We start from the raw sequence: 23,955 nt of genomic DNA, 5'->3' as shown, positions 1-23,955 counted from the left end.
TCCCCATATCCTCAAGTTCATTCTCTAGTAGGTCTGTGTCTTTATTCCTGTCTTACCCCTAGGTTCTTCATGACATTTTTTTTTCTTAAATTCCATATATATGTGTTAGCATACGGTATTTGTCTTTCTCTTTCTGACTTACTTCACTCTGTATGACAGACTCTAGGTCCATCCACCTTATTGCAAATAGCTCAATTTTGTTTCTTTTTATGGCTGAGTAATATTCCATTGTATATATGTGCCACATCTTCTTTATCCATCATCTGATGATGGACACTTAGGTTGTTTCCATCTCCGGGCTATTGTAAATAGAACTGCAATGAACATTTTGGTACATGACTCTTTTTGAATTATGGTTTTCTCAGGGTATATGCCCAGTAGTGGGATTGCTGGGTCATATGGTAGTGCTATTTTTAGTTTTTTAAGGAACCTCCATACTGTTCTCCACAGTGGCTGTATCAATTCACATTCCCACCAGCAGTGCAAGAGTGTTCCCTTTTCTTCACACCCTCTCCAGCATTTATTGTTTCTAGGTTTTTGGATGATGGCCATTCTGACTGGTATGAGATATCTCATTGTAGTTTTGATTTGCATTTCTCTAATGATTAATGATGTTTAGCATTCTTTCATGTGTTTGTTGGCAGTCTGTATATCTTCTTTGGAGAACTGTCATATAGGTCTTCTGCCCATTTTTGGATTGGGTTGTTTGTTTTTTTGTTAAGAGCTGCTTGTAAATTTTGGACATTAGTCCTTTGTCAGTTGCTTCATTTGCAAATATTTTCTCCTATTCTGAGGGTTGTCTTTTGGTCCTGTTTATGGTTTCCTTTGCTGTGCAAAAGCTTTTAAGTTTCATTAGGTCCCATTTGTTTATTTTTGTTTTTATTTCCATTTCTCTAGGAGGTGGGTCAAAAAGGATCTAGCTGTGATTTATGTCATAGAGTATTCTGCCTATGTTTTCCTCTAAAAGTTTGATAGTTTCTGGCCTTACATTTAGGTCTTTAATCCATATTGAGCTTATTTTTGTGTATGGTGTTAGGAAGTGTTCTAATCTCATACTTTTACATGTACCTGTCCAGTTTTCCCAGCACCACTTATTGAAGAGGCTATCCTTTCTCCACTGTACATTCCTGCCTCCTTTATTCCTGCCTCCTTTACCGTATGTGCGTCGGTTTATCTCTGGGCTTTCTATCTTGTTCCATTGATCTATCTTTCTGTTTTTGTGCCAGTACCATACTGTTTTGACTACTGTGGCTTTGTAGAATAGTCTGAAGTCAGGGAGCCTGATTCTTCCAGCTCCGTTTTTTGTTCTCAAGATTGCTTTGGCTATTTGGGGTCTTGTGTGTTTCCATACAAATTGTGAAATTTTTTGTTCTAGTTCTGTGAAAAATGCCAGTGGTAGTTTGATACGGATTGCATTGAATCTGTAGATTGCTTTGGGTAGTAGAGTCATTTTCACAATGTTGATTCTTCCAATCCAAGAACATGGTATATCTTTCCATCTATTTGTATCATCTTTAATTTCTTTTATCGGTGTCTTATAATTTTCTGTATACAGGTGTTTTGTCTCCTTAGGTAGGTTTATTCCTAGATATTTTATTCTTTTTGTTGCAATGGTAAATGGGAGTGTTTTCTTGATTTCACTTTCATATTTTACATCATTCGTTTATAGGAATGCCAGAGATTTCTGTGCATTAATTTTGTATCCTGCTACTTTACCAAATTCATTGATTAGCTCTAGTAGTTTTCTGGTAGCATCTTTAGGATTCTCTATGTATAGTATCATGTCATCTGCAAACAGTGACAGCTTTACTTCTTCTTTTCTGATTTGGATTCCTTTTATTTCCTTTTCTTCTGTGATTGCTGTGGCTAAAACTTCCAAAACTATGTTGAATAATTGTGGTGAGAGTGGGCAACCTTGTCTTGTTCCTGATCTTAGTGGAAATGGTTTCAGTTTTTCACCATTGAGGATGATGTTGGCTGTGGGTTTGTCATATATGGCCTTTATTATGTTGAGGTAAGTTCCCTCTATGCCTACTTTCTGCAGGGTTTTTATCATAAATGGGTGTTGAATTTTGTTGAAAGCTTTTTCTGCATCTATTGAGATGATCATATGGTTTTTATTCTTCAATTTGTTAATATGGTGTATCACGTTGATTGATTTGCGTATATTGAAGAATCCTTGCATTCCTGGAATCAACCCTACTTGGTCATGGTGTATGATCCTTTTAATGTGCTGTTGGATTCTCTTTGCTAGTATTTTGTTGAGGATTTTTGCATCCATGTCATCAGTGATATTGGCCTGTAGTTTTCTTACTTTACGACATTTTTGTCTGGTTTTTGAATCAGGGTGATGGTGGCCTCGTAGAACGAGTTTGAGTGTTCCTCCCTCTGCTATATTTTGGAAGAGTTTGAGAAGGATAGCTGTTAGCTCTTCTCTAAATGTTTGATAGAATTCGCCTGTGAAGCCATCTGGTCCTGGGCTTTTTTTTGTTGGAAGATTTTTAATCAGAGTTTCAATTTCAGTGCTTGTGATTGTTCTGTTCATATTTTCTATTTCTTCCTGATTCAGTCTTGGTAGGTTGTGCATTTCTAAGAATTTGTCCTATTCTTCCAGGTTGTCCATTTTATTGGCATAGAGTTGCTTGTAGTAATCTCTCATGATCTTTTGTATTTCTGCAGTGTCAGTTGTTACTTCTCCTTTTTCATTTCTAATTCTATTGATTTGAGTCTTCTCCCTTTTTTTCTTGACGAGTCTGGCTAATGGTTTATCAATTTTGTTTATCTTCTCAGAGAACCAGCTTTTCGTTTTATTGATCTTTGCTATCGTTTCCTTCATTTCTTTTTCATTTATTTCTGATCTGATCTTTATGATTTCCTTCCTTCTGCTAACTTTGGGGTTTTTTTGTTCTTCTTTCTCTAATTGCTTTAGGTGCAAGGTTAGGTTGTTTATTCGAGATGTTTCCTGTTTCTTGAGGTTGGATTGTATTGCTATAAACTTCCCTCTTAGAAATGCTTTTGCTTTATCCCATAGGTTTTGGGTCATCGTGTCTCCATTGTCGTTTGTTTCTATGTATTTTTTGATTTCCTCTTTAATTTCTTCAGTGATCACTTCGTTATTAAGTAGTGTATTGTTTAGCCTCCATGTGTTTGTGTTTTTTACAGATCTTTTCCTGTAATTGATGTCTAGTCTCATAGCGTTGTGGTCAGAAAAGACACTTGATATGATTTCAGTTTTCTTAAATTTACCAAGGCTTGATTTGTGACCCAAGATATGATCTATCCTGGAGAATGTTCCACGAGCACTTGGGAAAAATGTGTATTCTGTTGTTTTTGGATGGAATGCCCTATAAATATCAATTAAGTCCATCTTGTTTGATGTATCATTTAAAGCTTGTGTTTCCTTATTTATTTTCATTTTGGGTGATCTGTCCATTGGTGAAAGTGGGGTGTTAAAGTCCCCTACTATGAATGTGTTACTGTTGATTTCCCCTTTTCTGGCTGTTAGTATTTGCCTTATGTATTGAGGTGCTCCTATGTTGGGTGCATAAATATTTACAATTTTTATATCTTCTTCTTGGATCGATCCCTTGATCATTATGTAGTGTCCTTCTTTGTCTCTTCTAATAGTCTTTATTTTAAAGTCTATTTTGTGTGATATGTGAATTGCTACTCCAGCTTTCTTTTGGTTTCCATTTGCATGGAATATCTTTTTCCATCCCCTAACTTCAGTCTGTATGTGTCTCTAGGTCTGAAGTGGGTCTCTTGTAGACAGCGTATATATGGGTCTTGTTTTTGTATCCATTCAGGCAGTCTGTGTCTTTTGGTGGGAGCATTTAATCCATTTACATTTAAGGTAATTATCGATATGTATGTTCCTGTTCCCAATTTCTTAATTGTTTTGGGTTTGTTATTGTAGGTCTTTTCCTTGTCTTGTGTTTCTTGCCTAGAGGAGTTCCTTTAGCATTTGTTGTAAAGCTGGTTTGGTGGTGCTGAACTCTCTCAGCTTTTGCTTGTCTGTAAAGGTTTTAATTTCTCCATCAAATCTGAATGAGATCCTTGCTGGGTAGAGTAATCTTGGTTGTCGGTTTTTCTCTTTCATCACTTTCAGTATGTCCTGCCAGTCCCTTCTGGCTTGCAGAGTTTCTGCTGAAAGATCGGGTGTTAACCTTATGGTGATTCCCTTGTGTGTTATTTGTTGTTTTTCCCTTTCTGCTTTTAATATGTTTTCTTTGTATTTAATTTTTGACAGTTTGACTAATATGTGTGTTGGTGTGTTTTTCCTTGGATTTATCCTGTATGGGACTCTCTGTGCTTCCTGGACTTGATTAACTATTTTCTTTCCCATATTAGGGAAGTTTTCAACTATAATCTCTTCAAATATTTTCTCAGTCCCTTTCTTTTTCTCTTCTTCTTCTGGATCCCCTATAATTCGAATGTTGGTGTGTTTAATGTTGTCCCAGAGGTCTCTGAGACTGTCCTCAGTTCTTTTCATTCTTTTTTCTTTATTCTGCTCTGCATTAGTTATTTCCACTATTTTATCTTCCAGGTCACTTATGCGTTCTTCTGCCTCAGTTATTCTGCTATTGATTCCATCTAGAGTATTTTTAATTTCATTTATTGTGTTGTTTATCGTTGCTTGTTTCGTCTTTAGTTCTTCTAGGTCCTTGTTAACTGTTTATTGCATTTTTTCTGTTCTATTTCCAAGATTTTGTATCATCTTTACTATCATTATTCTGAATTCTTTTCAGGTAGACTGCCTATTTCCTCTTCATTGTTAGGTCTGGTGGGTTTTTATCTTGCTCCTTCATCTGCTGTGTGTTTTTCTGTCTTCTCATTTTGCTTATCTTACTGTGTTTGGGGTCTCCTTTTTGCATGCCATAGGTTCGTTGTTCCCGTTGTTTAGGTGTCTGTCCCCAGTGTCTAAAGTTGTCTCAGTGGGTTGTGTAGGCTTCCTGGTGGAGGGGACTAGTGCCTGTGTTCTGGTGGATGAGGCTGGATCTTGTCTTTCTGGTGGGCAGGTCCACATCTGGTGGTGTGTTTTGGGGTGCCTGTGGACTTATTATGGTTTTAGGCAGCCTCTCTGCTAATTGTTGGGGGTTGTGTTCCTCTCTTGCTAGTTGTTTCGCATAGGGTGTCCGGCACTGTAGCTTGCTGGTCGTTGAGTGAAGCTGGGTGTTGGTGTTGACATGGAGATCTCTGGGAGATTTTCGCTGTTTGATATTATGTGCAGCTGGGAGGTCTCTTGTGGACCAGTGTCCTGAACTTGGCTCTGCCACCTCAGAGGCCCAGCACTGACTCCTGGCTGCAGCACCAAGAGCCTTTCATCCACACGGCTCAGAATAAAAGGGAGAAAAAGAAAGAAAGAAAGCGAGAAAACGAGAAAGAGAGAGAGAGAGAAAGAAAGAAAGAAAGCGAGAAAGAGAGAGAGAGAAAGAAAGAAAGAAAGAAAGAAAGAAAAAGAAAGAAAAGGAGGGAGGGAGGGAAGGAAGGAAGAAAGAAAAGAAAGAAAGAGGAAAGATGATAAAATAAAGTAACATAAAATAAAATAAAGTTATTAAAATAAAAAATAATTATTAAGAAAAAAATTTAAAAAAAAACGGACGGATAGAACCCTAGGACAAATGGTGACAGCAAAGCTGTACAGACAAAATCTCTCACAGAAGCATACACATACACACTCACAAAAAGAGGAAAAGGGGAAAAAATAGTAAATCTTGCTCTCAAAGTCCACCTCCTCAATTTGGGATGATTCGTTGTCTATTCATGTATTCCACAGATGCAGGGTACATCAAGTTTACTGTGGAGCTTTAATCCGCTGCTTCTGAGGCTGCTGGGAGAGATTTCCCCTTTTCTTCTTTGTTCTCACAGCTCCTGGGGCTCAGGTTTGGATTTGGCCCCGCCTCTGAGTGTAGGTCGCCGGAGGGCATCTGTTCTTCGTTCAGACAGGACGGGGGTAAAGGAGCAGCTGCTTCGGGGACTCTGGCTCACTCAGGCCAGAGGGAAGGAGGGGTGCGGATGCGGGGCAAGCCTGCGGCGGCAGAGGCCGGCGGGACGTTGCACCAGCCTGAGGCGTGCGTGCGTTCTCCACGGGAAGTTGTCCCTGAATCCCGGGAACCTGGCAGTGGCGGGCTGCACAGGCTCCCCGGAAGGGAGGTGTGGATAGTGACCTGTGCTCGCACACAGGCTTCTTGGTGGCGGCAGCAGCAGCCTTAGCGTCTCATGCCCGTCTCTGGGGTCCGTGCTGTTAGCCGCGGCTCGCGCCCGTCTTTGGAGCTCCTTTAAGCAGCGCTCTTAATCCCCTCTCCTTGCGCACCAGGAAACAAAGAAGGAAGAAAAAGTCTCTTGCCTCTTCGGCAGGTCCAGACTTTTTCCCGGGCTCCCTCCCGGCTAGCCGTGGTGTACTAACCCCCTGCAGGCAGTGTTCACGCAGCCAACCCCAGTCCTCTCCCTGTGCTCCACCGAAGCCCGAGCCTCAGCTCCCAGCCCCGCCCGCCCCGGCGCATGAGCAGACAAGCCTCTCGGGCTGGTGAGTGCTGGTTGGCACCGATCCTCTGTGTGGGAATCTCTCCGCTTTGCCCTCCGCACCCCTGTTGCTGCGCTTTCCTCTGCGGCTCCGAAGCTTTCCCCCTCCGCCACCCGCAGTCTCCGCCTGCGAAGGGGCTTCCTAGTGTGTGGAAACTTTTATTCCTTCACCACTCCCTCCCACTGGTGCAGGTCCCGTTCCTATCCTTTGGTCTCTGTTTATTCTTTTTTCTTTTGCCCTACCCAGGTACGTGGGGAGTTTCTTGCCTTTTGGGAGGTCTGAGGTCTTCTGCCAGCGTTCAGTAGGTGTTCTGTAGGAGTTGTTCCACGTGTAGATGTATTTCTGGTGTATCTGTGGGGAGGAAGGTGATCTCCACGTCTTACTCTTCCGCCATCTTCCCTGAACCCCCCAGAAATTCATTATTTTTAATGAATTAAGGTGAATAATAGAAATCTACAATGCTCTATTAGAAAATGTCTTGCAGAAGAAATCGCAAATCTCATTTTATAGTATCGTATTTTGGGGGGATAAAATCAGTTTCTAGATGACAAGATACTTCCTGAACCCAAACTAGTTTTTAATATTAAGCTGTCCTAATGTTCATTTATTGTTAATATACTGAGGTTGCTGATCTAGGTTGTCTAAACTGATGAATAGAGAGAGAGGAGGTACATTTTAACTTGATAACTTTCCAAGAACCTGATCTTAGCTGTCATTTTCTTGAGATGTGCTCTGTAAACACCTTTCTTCTACAATTCCCACTTTTGCCCCACTCCCCAATATAAATGCTCTCATTCTATCACATCATCCAGTTTTATATTCTTAACATTTAAAACAATCTGAAATTACCTTGCATATACAGTTGTTGTTTATTAAATTTTTCCTCATTGTAAAATTAAATTCCATAAGAGTATAGATCTTGTATTGTTCAATACTGAATCCCAGACACCTAGAATATTGCTTAGTAGTTAAATGTATTTTTGGACAAATGGACTGATGGGTGATTTTTTTAATTATTATCTTTGGGCAGGGAGTAATGGTCGATAGCACCGAGGATATCATTTTTAGCAGTCTTAATAAAGCTAACCAAATAGGGTCTCTCTTAGAAATCTTGTCCTACTCTTATTGATGTTGGTCTATTCCTGGGCTGTCTCAGATAGCCTAGTCCACTTAGGTACTAATTCCTGTGCCCTTTGCTTGCTTGTAAGCATTCCCTGTCCAATTTAGAGAATTACCAAATGTATTTGTTCCTGGATAGAGCAGAGGAAAGTTAATCGGTGGAGACTATTTCGGAATTGTTTAGAGGAAAATCTGGAAGTACCAGCCCACATATCTTGTCCTATCCTGATTAATTTGTGGAGTTTCTTCTTTCTAATTATCTTCCAATAGAACTTTAGAAGTGAGGGGAAGAAAAGAAAGTTGATTAATTTTATCCCTATTAAAACAGCAAGTTAAAGGGTAGCTTGTCTGGAAACAGAAGGAGTTTGTGAAGAAACTGGGTGATTGTGAAGAGGCTAGGCCAATTTCTAATTACAGCTCACTGAAGACAAAGCTACTCATTTGAGGTATATTTTCTGAGATTTCTTTAAACTTTTAACCTTTTTTATTATTATGTTTTTCCTAATAATAATAGCTGATGATTTTATCACATGATTGACACATGAAAATCCATAAAATCGAAAGTGTTGCATTTTGGGACAACAAAAATTAGGAAACTCTTTATTCCAAAGTTTGTTGTGCAATGAAAGACCCCTAAGGTATGAGGCAGGAATCTGAGTAGCAGGAAATAAAATCTGTCTAACATAAACAAAAAGAGAGATATTTTTGGAAGAATACTAGGCAGCTCACAGGATAAAAGGAAAAGCTGAATAAACAAATCTCAAAGCCAAAACCAGGGCAGCTCTGGGAGGTCTTTTCACTAGCACATTACTATTAAGGTGACGAAGCTACAGTGACTTTTCACCTTCTGTCTTTCGATTTGAATTTTAAATTTTCAGGAGTAGACTACCAAAGTGAACATAATGATGTGGAGCAACAATTTCCCCTCTACTTCTCCTGTTTTTACATAAAAGCAACAGGATGAACTGAAAGGAAATTTTTTTAAGTTACACTTTGGGCAGTATGGAGAAAATTGGGGAATGAAACTGAAATCAGTGAGAGTGTAATTCTAATAATAGCAAACATTTGTTGAGCGTTTACTATGGACCAGACACTATGTTGAGTATTTTGCATCCATTAACTTATTGAATTCTCATGATAACACTATGAGTTAAGGATAGTAATAATATATTTTACATTTGGGAAAATTAAGGCTTAGAGCAGCGGTCCCCAACCTTTTTGGCACCAGGGACCAGTTTCATGGAAGACAGTTTTTCCACAGGGGGGGTTGCAGGGGGGTTGGGGGGGATGGTTCAGGCGGTAATGTGAGCGATGGGGAGTGATGGGGAGCGGCATATGAAGCTTTGCTGGCTTACCCACCACTCACCTCCTGCTGTGCGGCCCGGATCCTAACAGGCCGCGGACCGCTACCGGTCTAAGGCCCGGGATTGGGGACCCCTGGCTTAGAGAAGTGAAGTAACTTGTTTAGGTAGTATATTAGCAATTAGGAGTAATCAGAAGGCTGTTGTAGTAATTTGAAGCAAGAAACGATAATGGCTGAGCTAAGTTAGTGAGATAGAACCAATAAAGCTTAGAGAACGGTTGTATAGGGAATGTAAAAATGGGAGGAGTTGGGGGCTTCCCTGGTGGCGCAGTGGGCGCGGGTTCGTGCCCCGGTTCGGGAGGATACCGCGTGCCGCGGAGCGGCTGGGCCAGTGAGCCATGGCCGCTGAGCCTGCGCGTCTGGAGCCTGTGCTCCGCAGCCGCGGAGGCCGCGTCAGTGAGAGGCCCGTGAACCGCAAAAAAAAAAAAAAAGGGGGGGGGAGGAGTTGAGAATAAATCCTAGGCATCTGGGTCAGAAAGTGAATGGATTTTTATTCAAAAGGAGAAAGTTTTGATGATAGAAGTATTATGATGCATTTGATGAGCTAACTTGTCCATTTAAGACCTTTTACTTGCCTGTGGGATGTGTCAGCAGGTCTCCCACTATACTCTTGCCCCCTTATAATCTCTTTTCCACACAGTTCCCACCATGGCCTTCAAGGCCCTACCTATCTTACTTGGTTACATACAGCTCTTTCCCTCACTAAATATACTTTAGACATACAGGCCTTCTACTTTTTCTGAGTGGTGGTGAGTTCCTCCCCGCCTTGAGGTCATGCCCTGGCTAATTCCTTTGACTGGAATGTTCTTTGCCAATATCTTGTCATAGCTTTTCCCCTTCTTAACATTCACTCCTGGGTGAGATGTCCCCTCATCAGAGAGGCTCTTCTATACTAACCCTCCTCTGCCCCATTGCCTCCCACCCTCAATCACCTTTCATAGCACTGAGCACTGCTCAAAATTGTGTTCACTTGTAACTCAGTTGTTTATTGCTGTTTACCTCCTCCAGATTATAAATTCCATGAGAGCAGGGACCATGTATATTCACCATCTACACATGAGCACAGTCCTCTGTAGCATATATAAACTCAATAAGTATGAAAGATTAGAAAGTCCTATATGTGAGCTGAAGGAGACTTTTGAAACCACTTTAAGTCCGTGGTAACTTGCAGCAAGCCACAAAATGTGAATGTGAAGACACACATGCAGATTTATAATTAGTAAACCTTAAACTTTATAAAGAATTCTCATGCAGTGATCTCATTGCAAAATTTATAATTTTGTTTAATCCTGTCATCTCCTTAGTGGCAGATTTTAGAACTGGAAAATCTGGGTGCTTTTTTTTTTTAACCTGAGGAAAAATTCATCTTTGGTCATTGCAATTTTCTAAACTTTGTCTTCTCTCTTAAAGGCTCAATCTCAAGATATAGTTCCAACAATAGGATTCAGCATAGAGAAATTCAAATCGTCCAGGTAATTCATTTTATTAAACTTGTGATTAAGAAGTTGTGGGTGAAAAGTGATATTAGATCTACATAGTTATTCCTCCTACTCTTAGAAAAAAGTAAGTTGCTATTTCAGAAGCCCATAGATATTAAAATACTTGTACCACTACCTCTGGATTATTCTAAAGAATTTAGAGCTTAGATAAACTCTGACAACGTCACTAGCAAAGGAAATATCTTTCTTATATGTTACTAATTGTAAAATCATATTTATATTCAAAAAATTCATTCTATGGCACTTGTACTTGAAAGCTGGCCCAAGTTGAATATTGTATATTAAGGGTGGTTTCTTTGATTGAAAACAATTTAAAATTTTAAGTAAAAGTTAGACTTTTACTACCTTATAATGTAATCATGTTTTTTCATTTTGTTTGTTTTGTTTTATAGTTTGTCTTTTACAGTGTTTGATATGTCAGGTCAAGGAAGATACAGAAATCTCTGGGAACACTATTATAAGTAAGTATGTTTGTGAATGTTGGTAAACTAGATGGTTATATTTTAATAACCAGTAATGATTAGAAATCCAAATGATTACATGGGCTAGGTTGCAATGTTTATTCTTTATATAATTTAAGTATACTTCCTAATTTAAAAAAAAAGTATAATCATACTTCACATTATTTCTCAAATGCTTCAGGTTCTTCCTGACCTTGCATATGTTGTTCTGTCTGTTTTTAGTGTCCTATTCTACCCTACTTCTCTGCAACTTAAGGTTAATATATTTGTTCTTTAAGGACTAGCTCAAAAGTCACCTCCTCTATGAAGGATTCCACTGTTTTGCCCAGTTATTCTGTCCCCCATGTTGACACGGTACTTCGTCCATTCATATCTCTTGAATCGTACTTATTACATCTTAAACTCATGTACCATAGCTGCCTCCCTAGTGGGATTATGAACTCCTCAAGGGCAGGGATTTTTTTTTTATTCAGTATTTCTTCAAGACCAAGTATGATTCTGGCCAGATAGATCAGTAAATACTTACTGTATAAATTTAGTTAAAATAACAGCACTAATAGTTGATCCATGTGTTCTACAAGCAATTCTAAACAAGATATTTTTAGCATGTGCAAATCAAGTGCTCACCAATTTCTTCAGATTAATAGCTGTCAAGTTGCTAGGATCCAAGTGTGTTATACTTTCTCAAGATTTGCATGCGATGTTAAAATAAATTCATTAAACTTGTAATATTGCTAGGACTTCTTCATTTAAGATGAGTGTAACTCACTTTTGGAGTCTGAAATTTATAAACAGTATCTCTTCACTAAATGCACTTTTGTTCTTATGAACTCTTGTCTTGAAATGGTGTGTGATGACTGCCAGATCAGATTTTAATTTTCATTGGCTAATTCTTTCATGCTAATGTGGGGACAAATGTTGTATTCCTTGGGTAGGAACCAAAGGAGATTTATTCCAGCTATTCTTTAAATATTGAGGGCCTATTTAAATCATATAGAGCCAGAGGACCTCTGAGGTAGAAAGAGAAGAATGCTTCAGATTTGAGGGCCAGTTTGGAAAAGGAGGGGTGGAATGTTTGTGGTATCCTACAATAAATTCTCTGGGGGAAATGTGAGGCGTTTTTGTTTTTAAGGAAACCTCAATTTTCAGTATAGGATTTTTTTATTCTTCTTCCAATTAGTAGGTAAACAATTCTTTTTTCTAAAAAAAAATGTATTTAGTTACTTTAAAAAAATGTAACATTTATTTTAATTACGGAAAACAATACTGCATAAAAAAATAGTACTTTAAAAAGGAAGCTTTTTTTCTGACTTTAACTTCTTTTTCTTCAAAATCTTTTTGGAAGAAGTTAATGAATTCAGGAGTATTATAGGTACATTGTAGGTGGAATGCCGAATATGGTTACTGTTGAGAAGTCTACAGTAATAGTAAATTTATTTCCTCTATCTCTATACTTTTCTAATTGTGAAAGAACAAGTGCATTTTAATCTATTAGACTGAAAGAGGTTAAAAAGATTAAGTCTACTGTTGGCAAAATAAGCCACTCTTGTAGTGAGAATGTAACATCTTTCTTGGATAATTTATCAATATCTGTTAAAATGAAAAATGTTCATGCCCTGCAGCCATAATTTTTGCTTTCAGAAAAGTACAGTATGACTAGGACTACTGGGCAAAGATACACAGAAAAGAATGTGTGTTGAGAATTATTTATAATGACATTTTTTCATATCAATTATATGAAGAAAAAAATTATTCTTAATAAAAGTATGTGCTTAATATATATGGAGAGAGAAGAAAATTCTTAGTAGAATATACCGTACCATTAATAGCATTTGTTTTGGGAATAAGATTATAAAGGAAGTTTAGCTTGTCATTTGTATGACTCTGTAATGTTAATTATTGTATAATTTTTGCATATTACTCTTAGAATATAAAAAAAGTAATAAAGCATAAAATATAAAGAGTGCATATTTGGAAAGGAGTTAATATTTGGAAAATATAGAAAAGCATATTTAAACATTGTTTCCTGTAAATCTCACTAATAAATTTACCATTGTTAATCTTTTGGGTATGTTTCTTCTATTTTGAAATATATAATATACACTTCACATAATTGAGAAAGTAGCCTTCTAAAGTATGTACCGTGTACTATATAGTTTTTCAGTTAACATTTTATGATAAGGGTGAATCAGGAAAAACATAGAAAGGATGTAACTCTCATGGCAGCCTAATATTTTTTCATATTCCTGTGCCCAAATTTGCTTAATCATTTCTCTATTTTTGGACATAAAGACTGTTTTCAGTTTGTGAAGATTATAAGCAGTTCTTCAGTTAACATATTACTGTATAAATCTCTGTCATACTTCATGTTTCCTTAGTATAAATTCCAGAAATGAAATTACTGGCTCAAAGTGAACATTTTTAAAGCTCTTGATAGGTATTTCCAATTATATCAGTTTCCATTTCCACTAATAATATGTGACTGTGATAATCTGCATTCATTTTTTAAATGATAGGAGAAAATGGTATTAAAAATTTGTTTTATTTTTATATGCATGTGGTTACTAATGGCATTGAACTTTAAAATCTTAATTTATGATTACACTGAGTCACAAAACACATATAAATGTCCAATAAATATATGAAAATATATTGAACTTAACGAGCAATTAACAAAATACAAAGTAAAATAATATGCTGTTAGGATGGTAAAAAATTGAAAAGAATGATAAGAGACATGCTGGCAAGGGAGTGGGAAAAGTGCTGGTAGTAGTATAAATTGATATAACATTTCCAGAGGATAATTTATCAATGTTTATCTAAAACTTTAAATTTTGTATGTATTTCTGGAAATTTTATTCCTAAGAACAGATCTTAAAGTATCAAGAAATTTTTAAAATGTATTTAGGAGGATGTTTATCCCAAAGTTTTTCATAGTAATGAAAATTGGAAGTAACCTATGAAGTGCAAAAATAGAAGTTTGGTACAATATTCAATGACACGTCCATTATACTTTATAATCATTAAAAGAAAGATGCGAAGGAAATCAGTGATTTTTGAAGTGCCACTGTGATCTGTAAGTGAATCCTTATACAATTGCAGTGGCTGGTTATCAGCTTAAAAGTCAAATAGAATAAAATAAAAGCTCTTTGTAAGTATTGTCTCAGGAGACTATTTCAAATATATTTACATTACTTATGTGTCTAACGGCATCTTAATGTAAAATGTATTTCTCACTATGGTTATGGTAAAAAATATTTGAGAAACACTGGTGTAGAGCTTTAATGTTTCATATAAAAGTAGTTCAAACTATACTGCAAAAAAAGATCAGGGAAATGTACATATATTTCAGAAAGGCAGTATAAAACAGCAGGATTCCATTTAAATACAGATGTAGATATTCATATATGAATGTACACAAAGGAAATGTTGAAAATGATTTACATGAAAATATTAATGGTTGTATCTGTGTAATAGGATTATGGGTTTACTTGTTATTTTTTAAAATTATGAAATGTCACTAAATTTACCATATTATGATCCAAATGAAAAGAAATTATTTTACATGAAATATGACTAACATGGTTAATATATTAATTACTCATATAAACTAATAAGAAATAGCACCAAAGCCTGTAATGTATAAATGGACATAGGACATGAAGACATAATACACAGGTTAGGAATTGCAAATGGAGAGTAAACATAGAAAAATGTTCAAGTTTATCTTTAATATTTCTCATTCTTTATATTATACAGAGAAGGACAAGCCATTATTTTTGTCATTGATAGTAGTGATAGATTAAGAATGGTTGTGGCCAAAGAAGAACTTGATACTCTTCTGAATCATCCAGGTACATGTGTGTGTCTTTCAGTCTGTGATGTCTGTGCTTTGGGGTCTGTTTATGTATGATGTTTTGTTCTTTGGTGTAAGCAAAACGTGTTGTTTACGCTGTGTGATCTTTTATTTAAAATTTTTGAATTTTAAAACATATTAATTATGCAGAATTAACAATATCTTTACTTGCAGTACCATATATTTTTTAAATTTCAAAGCTTTTTGCAATGTTTTTATTTCCCTGAAAATGAAAATGCCCTTTTTTTCTGATTATATAAGTAATGTGTCAATAGCAAAATATGTGGATGGACAAAGAACAAGGAAGAAAGTAAAAATCGATGTTTCAACACATTAAAATTTTTTTGGTTACCATCTTTTTACGTGTGTGTGTGTGTGTGTGTGTGTGTGTGTGTGTGTGTGTGTGTGTATGTGTGTGATCACAGCATTTCTTAGATATTTATTGTGGGAATTCTTTTAAAACAGATCTTTTCTGTTTTTAAACTACTCCCAGCCCTCTTTGAAGATATCAGTATTAACAATTTGGTACTTTTACTTTCATACCTTTATCTATATTTCATATCATATATACATACACAAACATATACAGGTACCAAAGATACATATAGTCGCCCTTGGTACCTATGGGAGATTGGTTCTAGGATCCCCAAGGATACCAAAAACTGTGGTTGCTCATGTCCCTTATATAAAATGGTGTAGTATTTGCATAGAATCTATGCGCATCCTCCCACATACTTTAAATAATCTCTAGATTGCTCATAATACCTAAGAAAATATAAATACTATGTAAATAATGCCAGTGCATGGTAAATTCAAGTTTTGCTTTTGGAAACTTTCTGTAATTTTTTCCTGGCGTATTTTCCATTCACAGTTGGTCGAATTTGTGGGTGTGGAGTCCACGGATACAGAGGGCAAACTGTACAGGGTTGGGCGCTATGAGAATTGTCATCGTTATTTACTAGACGGGATCATTTTCTGTACACTCTTCTGCATCTTCCTCTTCTCAAATAACACTGCATGATGGAAATCCTTTCAAGTCAAATTGCATATATATAATTATTCTTTTTAATGATGCCTAATATGCCATACTGTGAATGTACCATAGTTTATTCAGTCATTCACCTGTTGCTAGATATTCTTTTTTTTCCCACAGTAAGTTTTCCAGTAGTATTGTGAAATTCTGCATTTTTAGCCTTACTCATGGAAAAACATTTTAAGTGGCCTTTGTACCTGTGGTTTTAGAAAAGGACTTCTAACAATTCTTGCTGCTTAACCATAATATCTTTGGTATTTTTATTGGCCAACCTCAAGTTTATGCAAGTATTTGGGGGGGAAATTATCCAGCCTGTACTTTTTATGTGACTTTTTCACTTTTAAAAACTTAGTCTTTTATCTGGGTTGAGAAGGCACTTGATTCTACATTCCCTTTTTTGTTAATATTTCCACTTTCTCCCCCAAAAGTGTTTTGACGTTGACCAAAAAATGAAATAGTTCCTGCAAAATCTGCTTTAAATACCGTGGGATCCTTGGTTTCCTCAACTGAAGCCTTGTCCATGTATCTTTATGTACTTACTGATGCATTTATTTTACCGTTAGATTCCCAAAGGAGGAATTTCTCAGCTGAAACGTATATGAAGGTTTTTTTAAAATTGAAGTATAAGTTGTAATACAGTGAAATGCTCAGATCTTAAGTATATAGTTCTGTAATTTTGACAAATGCATACACTCATGTAACTACATTCCCAATCAAGAAACAGAACATTTTCATCACCTCAAAAAGTTCCTTCATGCCCCTTTCCAATCAACACCCCACACCTGGAAACAGAGGAACTACTAATCTGATTTTGATCCCCAGAATTTTGCCTATTCTACAATTTCATATAAATGAGGAGAAAGGGACATACATTTTTGTGCCTAGGTTTTTTCATTCAGCATAATGTTTTGGGGAGGCACCCATGTTGTTGTATCACTTGTTTACTCCTTTTGCTTGCTTTGTAATATTCTATTATATGAATATACCACAGTTTGCTTATCCAGTCTCTGTTGATTAATATCTGGGCTGTTTCTAGTTCAGGGCAATTATGAATAAAGCTGGTGTGAACATATTTTTGAGATATAATTCACATATAATATTATATCAGTTTCAGTTATTCAGCATAATGATTTGATATTTGTATATACAGTTAGCTCCTTGAACAACTGGGGTTTGAACTGCACAGGTTCGCTTATATGCAGATTTTTTTCAAATAATGCTACAGTAGTACTACATGATTCGAAGTTGATTGAATCCACGAATGTGGAACCGCAGATACAGAGGGTCGGCAACGAAGTTATTCACAGATTTTTGACTGTGCAGGGTTCGGAGCCCCACCTCCACGTTGTGCCAGGGTCAACTGTATTATGAAATGATCACTATAATAAGTCTAGTTAACTTTTTTTTTTTTTTAAACAACACATAGGGTTTTTTTCATGGGATGAGAACTTTTAAGATCTGTTCTTAGCAACTTTCAAATACACAATACAGTATTACTAACTGTAGTCACCATGCTATACATTACATCTCATGAATTATTTGATGACTGGAAGTTTGTGTTTTTTGGACCCTTTCACCCATCTCAAGCTCCCTCCACCCCAGCCGCCTCTGACAACAGCCAGTTTCTTCTCTGCATCTATCGGTTTGTTGTGTTTTGTTTTCTTCAGATTCCACATGTAAGTGAGATCATATGATATTTGTCTTTCTCTGACTTATTTCACTTAGCATAATGCATTCCATTTTGTCATTTCCTATCTTGCAATGCCCCCCCCCCCCGATTTTGTATTAGGGCTGTAGAGACCTCATAAAATGACTTGAAGAGTATTTACTCCTCCTCTATTTTTTTATCTTTTGGATTTGTGTAGAATTGATATTATTTCTTACTTAAACATTAAAATAGAATCTACCAATGAAGCCATCTGGGTCAGGATTTTGTGTGTATGTTGGGGGCATGAATTATAAATTCAGTTTCTTTAAATGATGTAAGGCTATTAAAGTTCTGTATTTCTTCTTGCGTCACTTTCGGTAATTTGTGACTGAATTTGTTAATTTGTTAATTTATCTAAGTTGTGAAATTTATTGGCATAAAATTGTTTGTAACATCCTCTCATTATCATTTTAATGTCTGTAAGACCTGTATGATATACATATCTTCTTTCATTTCTAATATTGGCAATTTATGTTTCCTCCCGTTTTTCTTGCTCCATCTTTTAAAGAGTTTATGGTTTTATTAATTTTCCAAGAACCAGCTTTAGGTTTTGGTATTTTCCTCTGTGGGTGTGTCTTTTTTAAACTTCATTAATTTCTGCTCTCTTTTTATTAAGAACTTCCATTTTTATTATGAACTTCCTGTATTTAAATTGAATCTTTTTCAGATGTAAGTGGAAATTGTTGATTTTACACCTTTCTTTTCTAATAAAGCATTTTACACCTTTGTTTTATAGTAAAAGCATTTAAAGTAATACATATTTTCTGAGTATTTAGCTATATCTCACAAATTTTGATATATTTCTTTTCTTTATTATTTGGCTCAAAGTATTTTCCAGGCTTAACCTTGTAAATTCTTCTTTGATGCTTGGATTATTTAGTAGTGTATTATTATTTAATTTCCCAAATATTTGGGAATTTTCTAGGTATATTTTTGTGATTGATTTCTGATTCAATTCCATGTGATCAAAGAACCTATTCTGCATGATTTTTATTCTTAGAAATATATGGCCTAACATATACGATTGAGTGTGGTGAATGTTCCATCTGCAATTACGTAGAATGTATATCTTGCTGTTCTTGGCTGAAGAGTTCTATAAATGTCAGTTGATAGTGTTATTCACTTCTTCCACATCCTTTCTTTATTGAGGTATAGTTGATGTGTTAATACAATATCATATAAGTTTCAGGTGTACAGCATAGTGATTCACAATATATTAAAGTTATGTTCCATTTATAGTTAATATAAAATATTGGTTGTATTCCCTGTGTTGTACAATATATTCTTGTAGCTCATTTATTTTATACATAGTAGTTTGAACCTCTTAATCTCCTACCCCTACCTTGCTCCTCCACCCTTCCCTCTCCTGAGTGGTGACCACTAGTTTGTGCCCTACATCTGCGAGTCTGTTCCTTTTATGTTATATTCACTAGCTTGTCATATTTTTTAGATTCCACATATAAGTGATATCATACAGTATTTGCCTTTCTCTGTCTGACTTATTTCACTCAGCGTAATACCCTTCAAGTCCATCCATGTTGCAAATGGTGATATTTAATTCTTTTTCATGGCTGAGTAGTATGCCATTGTATATACATACCACATCTTCTTTATCCATTCATCTGCTGATGGACACATAGGTTGCTTTCATATCTTGACAACTATGAACACTAGGGTGCATATATCATTTCGAATTAGTGTTTGGGGTTTTTTTTTTGATAAATACCCAAGAGTGGAATTGCTGACTCATATGACAGTTCTATTTTTAGTTTTCTGAAAAACCTCCATACTGTTTTCCATAGTGGCTGCACCAATTTACATTCCAACCGGCAGTGTACAAGGGTTTCCTTTCCTCTACATCCACACCAACATTTGTTATTTGTGTTCTTTTTGATGATAGCCATTCTGACAGGTGTGAGGTGATATCTCATTGCAGTTTTAATTTGCATTTCTCAGATAATTAATGATGTTGAGCATCTTTTCATGTACCTGTTGGTGAGCTGTATATCTTCTTTGGAAAAATGTCTGTTCAATCTTCTGACCATTTTTTAATTGGGTTGTTTGTTATTTTGATGTTGAGTTGTATGAGCTGTTCATATAGTTTGGATATTAACCCCTATTGGTCATATCATTTGCAAATAAGTTCTGCCATTCAGTAGGTTGTCTTTTCATTTTTGTCACTGGTTTCCTTTGTTGTGCAAAAGCTCTTAACTTTAATTAGATCCCACTTGTTTAGTTTTGCTTTTATTTCCTTTGATTTAGGAGACAGATCCAAAAAAATATTGCTACAATTTATGTCAAAGAGTGTTCTGCCTGTTTTCTCTTCTGAGAGTTTTATGATTTCAGGTAGGCTTTAATCAATTTTGAGTTTATTTTTAGATATAGTGTTAGAGAATGTTCTAATTTCATTCTTTTACATGTAGCTGTCCAGTTTTCCCAGAACCACTTATTGAACAGACTGTCTTTTCTCCGTTGTATATTCTTGCCTCCTGTGTTTTAGATTAAATGACCATAAGTGCATGTGTTTATTTCTGGCCACTCTGTCCTAATGTGGTGTATCACAAGGATCAGTGGATCCTTCCACTGATCCATGTGTCTGTTTTTTTGCCAGTACTATGCTGTTCTGATTATTGTAGCTTTGCAGTATAGTCTGAAATCAGGGATCATGACTCCTCCAGTTCTGTTCTTCTTTCCCAAGATTGTCTTGACTATTCAGGGTCTTCTGTGTTTCCATACAAATTTTTAAATTATTTGTTCTAGTTCTGTGAAAAATGCCATTGGTATTTTGACAGGGATTGCACTGAATCTGTATTTTGTCTTGGGTATTATGGTCATTTTAACAATATTAATTCTTGCAATCCATGAATACAGTGTATCTTTTCACCTGTTTATGTTATCTTCAGTTTCTTTCATCAGTGTGTTATAGTTTTCTGAGTATAGGTCTTTTACCTCCTTAGGTAGGTTTATTCATAGATATTTTATTCTTTTTGATGCAATTGTAAATGGAATTGTTTCCTTGTTTTCTCTTTCTCATAGTTTGTTGTTAGTGTTTAGAAATGCAACAGATTTCTTTATATTAATTTTGTATCCTGAAAATATACTGAATTCACTGATGAGCTCTAGTAGTTTTGGGGGTGCATCTTTGGGATTTTCTATGTATAGGATCATGCCATCTGCAAACAGATCCTTGTGATAGTTTTACTTCTTCCTTTCCAATTTGGATTCCTTTTATTTCTTTTTCTTGTCTGACTACTGTTGCTAGGACTTCCAAAACTGTTTTGTATGAAATTGGTGAGAGTGGGCATCCTTGTCTTGTTCTTGATCTTAGAGGAAATGCTGTCAGCTTTTCACCATTGAATATGATGTTAGATGTGGACTTGTCATATGTGGCCTTTATTATGTTGAGGTATGTTCCCTCTGTACCCACCCTCTAGAGAGTTTTATAATCATTAATGAATACTGAATTTATTTCAAAGCTTTTTCTGTATCTATTGAGATGATCATATGGTTTTTATTCTTGAACTTGTTAATGTGGTGTATCACAATGATTGATTTGTTGGTATTGAAAAATCCTTTCATCCCTGGGTTGAATCCCACTTGATCATGATTCTTTTGATGTATTGTTGCACTAGTTTGCTAATATTTTGTTGAGGACTTTTGCATGTATGTTCATCAGTGATATTGGCCTGTAATTTTGTGTGTGTGTGTGTGCACGCGTGTGTGTGATATCTTTGTCTGGTTTTGGTATTAGGGTGGTGCTAACCTCATAGAATGAGTTCGGAAGCGTTCCTTCCTCTGCACATTTTGGAATAGTTTGAGAAAGATTGGTGTTAATTCATCTCTAAATATTTGATAAAGTTCACCTGTGAAGCCACCTGGTCCTAGATTTATATTTGTTGGGATTTTTTTTTTTTTTACTACTGACTCAATTTTATTACTGGTAATTGGTCTGTTTATATTTTCTATTTCTTCTTGGCTCAGTCTTGGGAGACTGTACATTTCTAGAAATTTGTCCAGTTTTTCCAGGTTATCCATTTTATTGGCATATAGTTGCTCATGGTAGTCTCTTATGATCCTTTGTATTTCTATGGTGTTGGTTTTAACTTCTCCTTTTTCATTTCTTATTTTATTGATTTGGGCCCTCTTCATTTTTTTCTTAATGCGTCTGGCTAAAGGTGAATCAGTTTTGTTTATCTTTCAAAGAACTAACTTTTAGTTTCATTGATCTTTTCTGTTGCCTTTTTAGTCTCTATTTCATTTATGTCTGCTCTGATCTTTACTATTTCCTTCCTTCTGCTAACTTTCAGCTTTGTTCTTCTTTTTCTAATTCTTTTAGGTGGTAGGTTAGGTTGTTTATTTGAGATTTTTCTTGTTTCCTGAGGTAAGCTTGTATCAATATAAACTTACCTGTTAGAACTGCTTTTGTTGTGTCACGTAGATTTTGGATCCTTGTGTTTTCATTTTCATTTGTCTCCAGGTATTTTTTGATTTCCTCTTTGATTCCTTCAGTGATCCATCAGTTGGGTGGTAGCATATTGTTTAGCCTCCATGTGTTTCTGTTTTTTGCAATATTTTTTTCTTGTAGTGATTTCTAGTCTCATAACATTGTAGTTGGAAAATATGCTAGATATGATTTAAGTTTTCATAAATTTACTGAGGCCTAACATGTGATTTATCCTAGAGAATGTTTCTTGTGTACTTGAAAAGAATGTGTATTCTCCTGCTTTTGGGTGGAATGTCGTGTATATATGTATTAAGTCCATTGATCTAATGTGTCTTTTAAGGCTAGTGTTTCTGTATTGACTTTCTTTCTGAATGATCTGTCCATTGATGGAAGGGGCACTTAAAGACCCCTACTATTATTGTGTTACTGTCAATTTCTATATTTACATCTGTCAGTATTTGCTTTATGTATTTAACTGCTTCTATGTCCAGTGCATACATATTTACAATTGTTATATCTCCTTGGATTGATTCCTTGATCATTATGTAATGTCCTTCTTTGTCTCTTATAACAGTCTTCATTTTGAAGTCTATTTTGTCTGATATAAATATTGCTTTCCTTGCTTTGTTTTGATTTCCATTTTTGTATGGAATACCTTTTTCCATTCCCTCACTTTCAGCCTGTGTGTGCCTTTAGATCTGAAGTAAGTCTCTTGTAGGCAGCATATGTACAGGTCTTCTTTTTGTATCCATTCAGCCATTCTATGTCTTTTGAGTGGAGCACTTAAGTCATTTGCATTTAAAGTAATTATTGATAATATATGTTCTTATTGACATTTTATTCATTGTTTTAGGTTATTTTCATATCTCTTTTTTGTTCCTTTCTTCTTTTGTTCTCTTGTGATTTGATGACTCTCTTAATGTTATATTTAGACTCCTTTTCTTTTTTTGGGTGTATATCTATTATAGATTTTGGGTTTGTGGTTATCATGAGGTATATATGTATGTATGTATATGCATATATGTATATTTGTTTTAAGTTGCTGATATCTTACTTTCAAATGCATTTTAACAAGCCTGCATTTGTACTCTCCTCCCCTCGTGATTACTGTTGTTGATATCATATTTTGCATCTAATTGTTTTGTGTATCCCTTAACTGCTTATTGAGGATATAGATGATTTTACTACTTTTGTCTTTTAACCTTCTACTACCTTTGTGCATAGATGGTTTCTTATCTTTGCTATACATTTGCCTTTACTGATGAGCTTTTTCCGTTCATGCTTTTCATCTTTCTCATTGTGTCTTTTTCTTGTTCACTTAGGGAAGTTCCTTTAATATTTCTTGTAAAGCTGTTTTGGTGGTGCTGAACTCTTTTAGCTTTTGCTTGTTTGTGAAACTTTTGATTTCTCCATCAGATCTGAATGAGAACTTTACAGGGTGGAATATTCTTGGTTGTAGGTCTTTCACCTTATCACTTTAAATATATCCTGCCACTCCTTTCTAGCCTTCAGAGTTTCTGCTGAAAAGTCAGCTGATAGCCCTATGGGACTTCTGCTGTATGTTACTCATTGCTTGTCTCTTGCTGCTTTTAATATTCTCTCTTTATCTTTAATTTTTGCCATTTTAATTACAGTGTCTTGATGTGCTCCTCTTTGAGTTAGTCATGTATGGAACTTTGTATTTCCTAGACTTGGATGTCTGTTTCCTTTCCCAGGTTAGGGAAGTTTTTCAGCTATTAGGCCTTCAAATATGTTCTTAGGCCTTTTCTCTATCTCTTCTTTTTCTGGTACCCTCATAATGCAAATGTTAGTGTGCTTGATGTTGTCACAGAGGTCTCTTAAACTGTTCTCATGTTTTTTCATTCTGTTTTCTTTTTTCTGTTCCACATCAGTGGTTTCCACTACTCTGTCTTCCAGGTCGCTGATCTGTTCCTCTGTATCATTTAGTC

General features: G+C 35.8%; 1 protein-coding gene across 6 annotated transcripts in view; it reads left to right on the top strand.

The window, feature by feature from the left end:
* The window catches only part of ARL6 (ARF like GTPase 6), a 78,927-nt gene that overhangs the window by 14,279 nt on the left and 40,693 nt on the right, over positions 1 to 23,955 (top strand). For all 6 annotated transcript variants that reach the window (XR_012331557.1, XR_012331556.1, XR_002173949.3 and 3 more), the window contains exons 3-5: positions 10,416 to 10,477; positions 10,897 to 10,965; positions 14,725 to 14,819. Coding sequence is in view for 2 of the 6 variants with exons in the window: in XM_019923286.3 (XP_019778845.1) it covers positions 10,416 to 10,477; positions 10,897 to 10,965; positions 14,725 to 14,819 (226 nt within the window). In the remaining 4 variants the exon portion in view is untranslated. The remainder of the gene's footprint in view (positions 1 to 10,415; positions 10,478 to 10,896; positions 10,966 to 14,724; positions 14,820 to 23,955) is intronic.

Source organism: Tursiops truncatus, chromosome 4 (assembly GCF_011762595.2).
Source record: "Tursiops truncatus isolate mTurTru1 chromosome 4, mTurTru1.mat.Y, whole genome shotgun sequence".
Taxonomy (NCBI): Eukaryota; Metazoa; Chordata; class Mammalia; order Artiodactyla; family Delphinidae; genus Tursiops; species Tursiops truncatus.
This window is presented reverse-complemented; position numbering and strand designations above follow the sequence as displayed.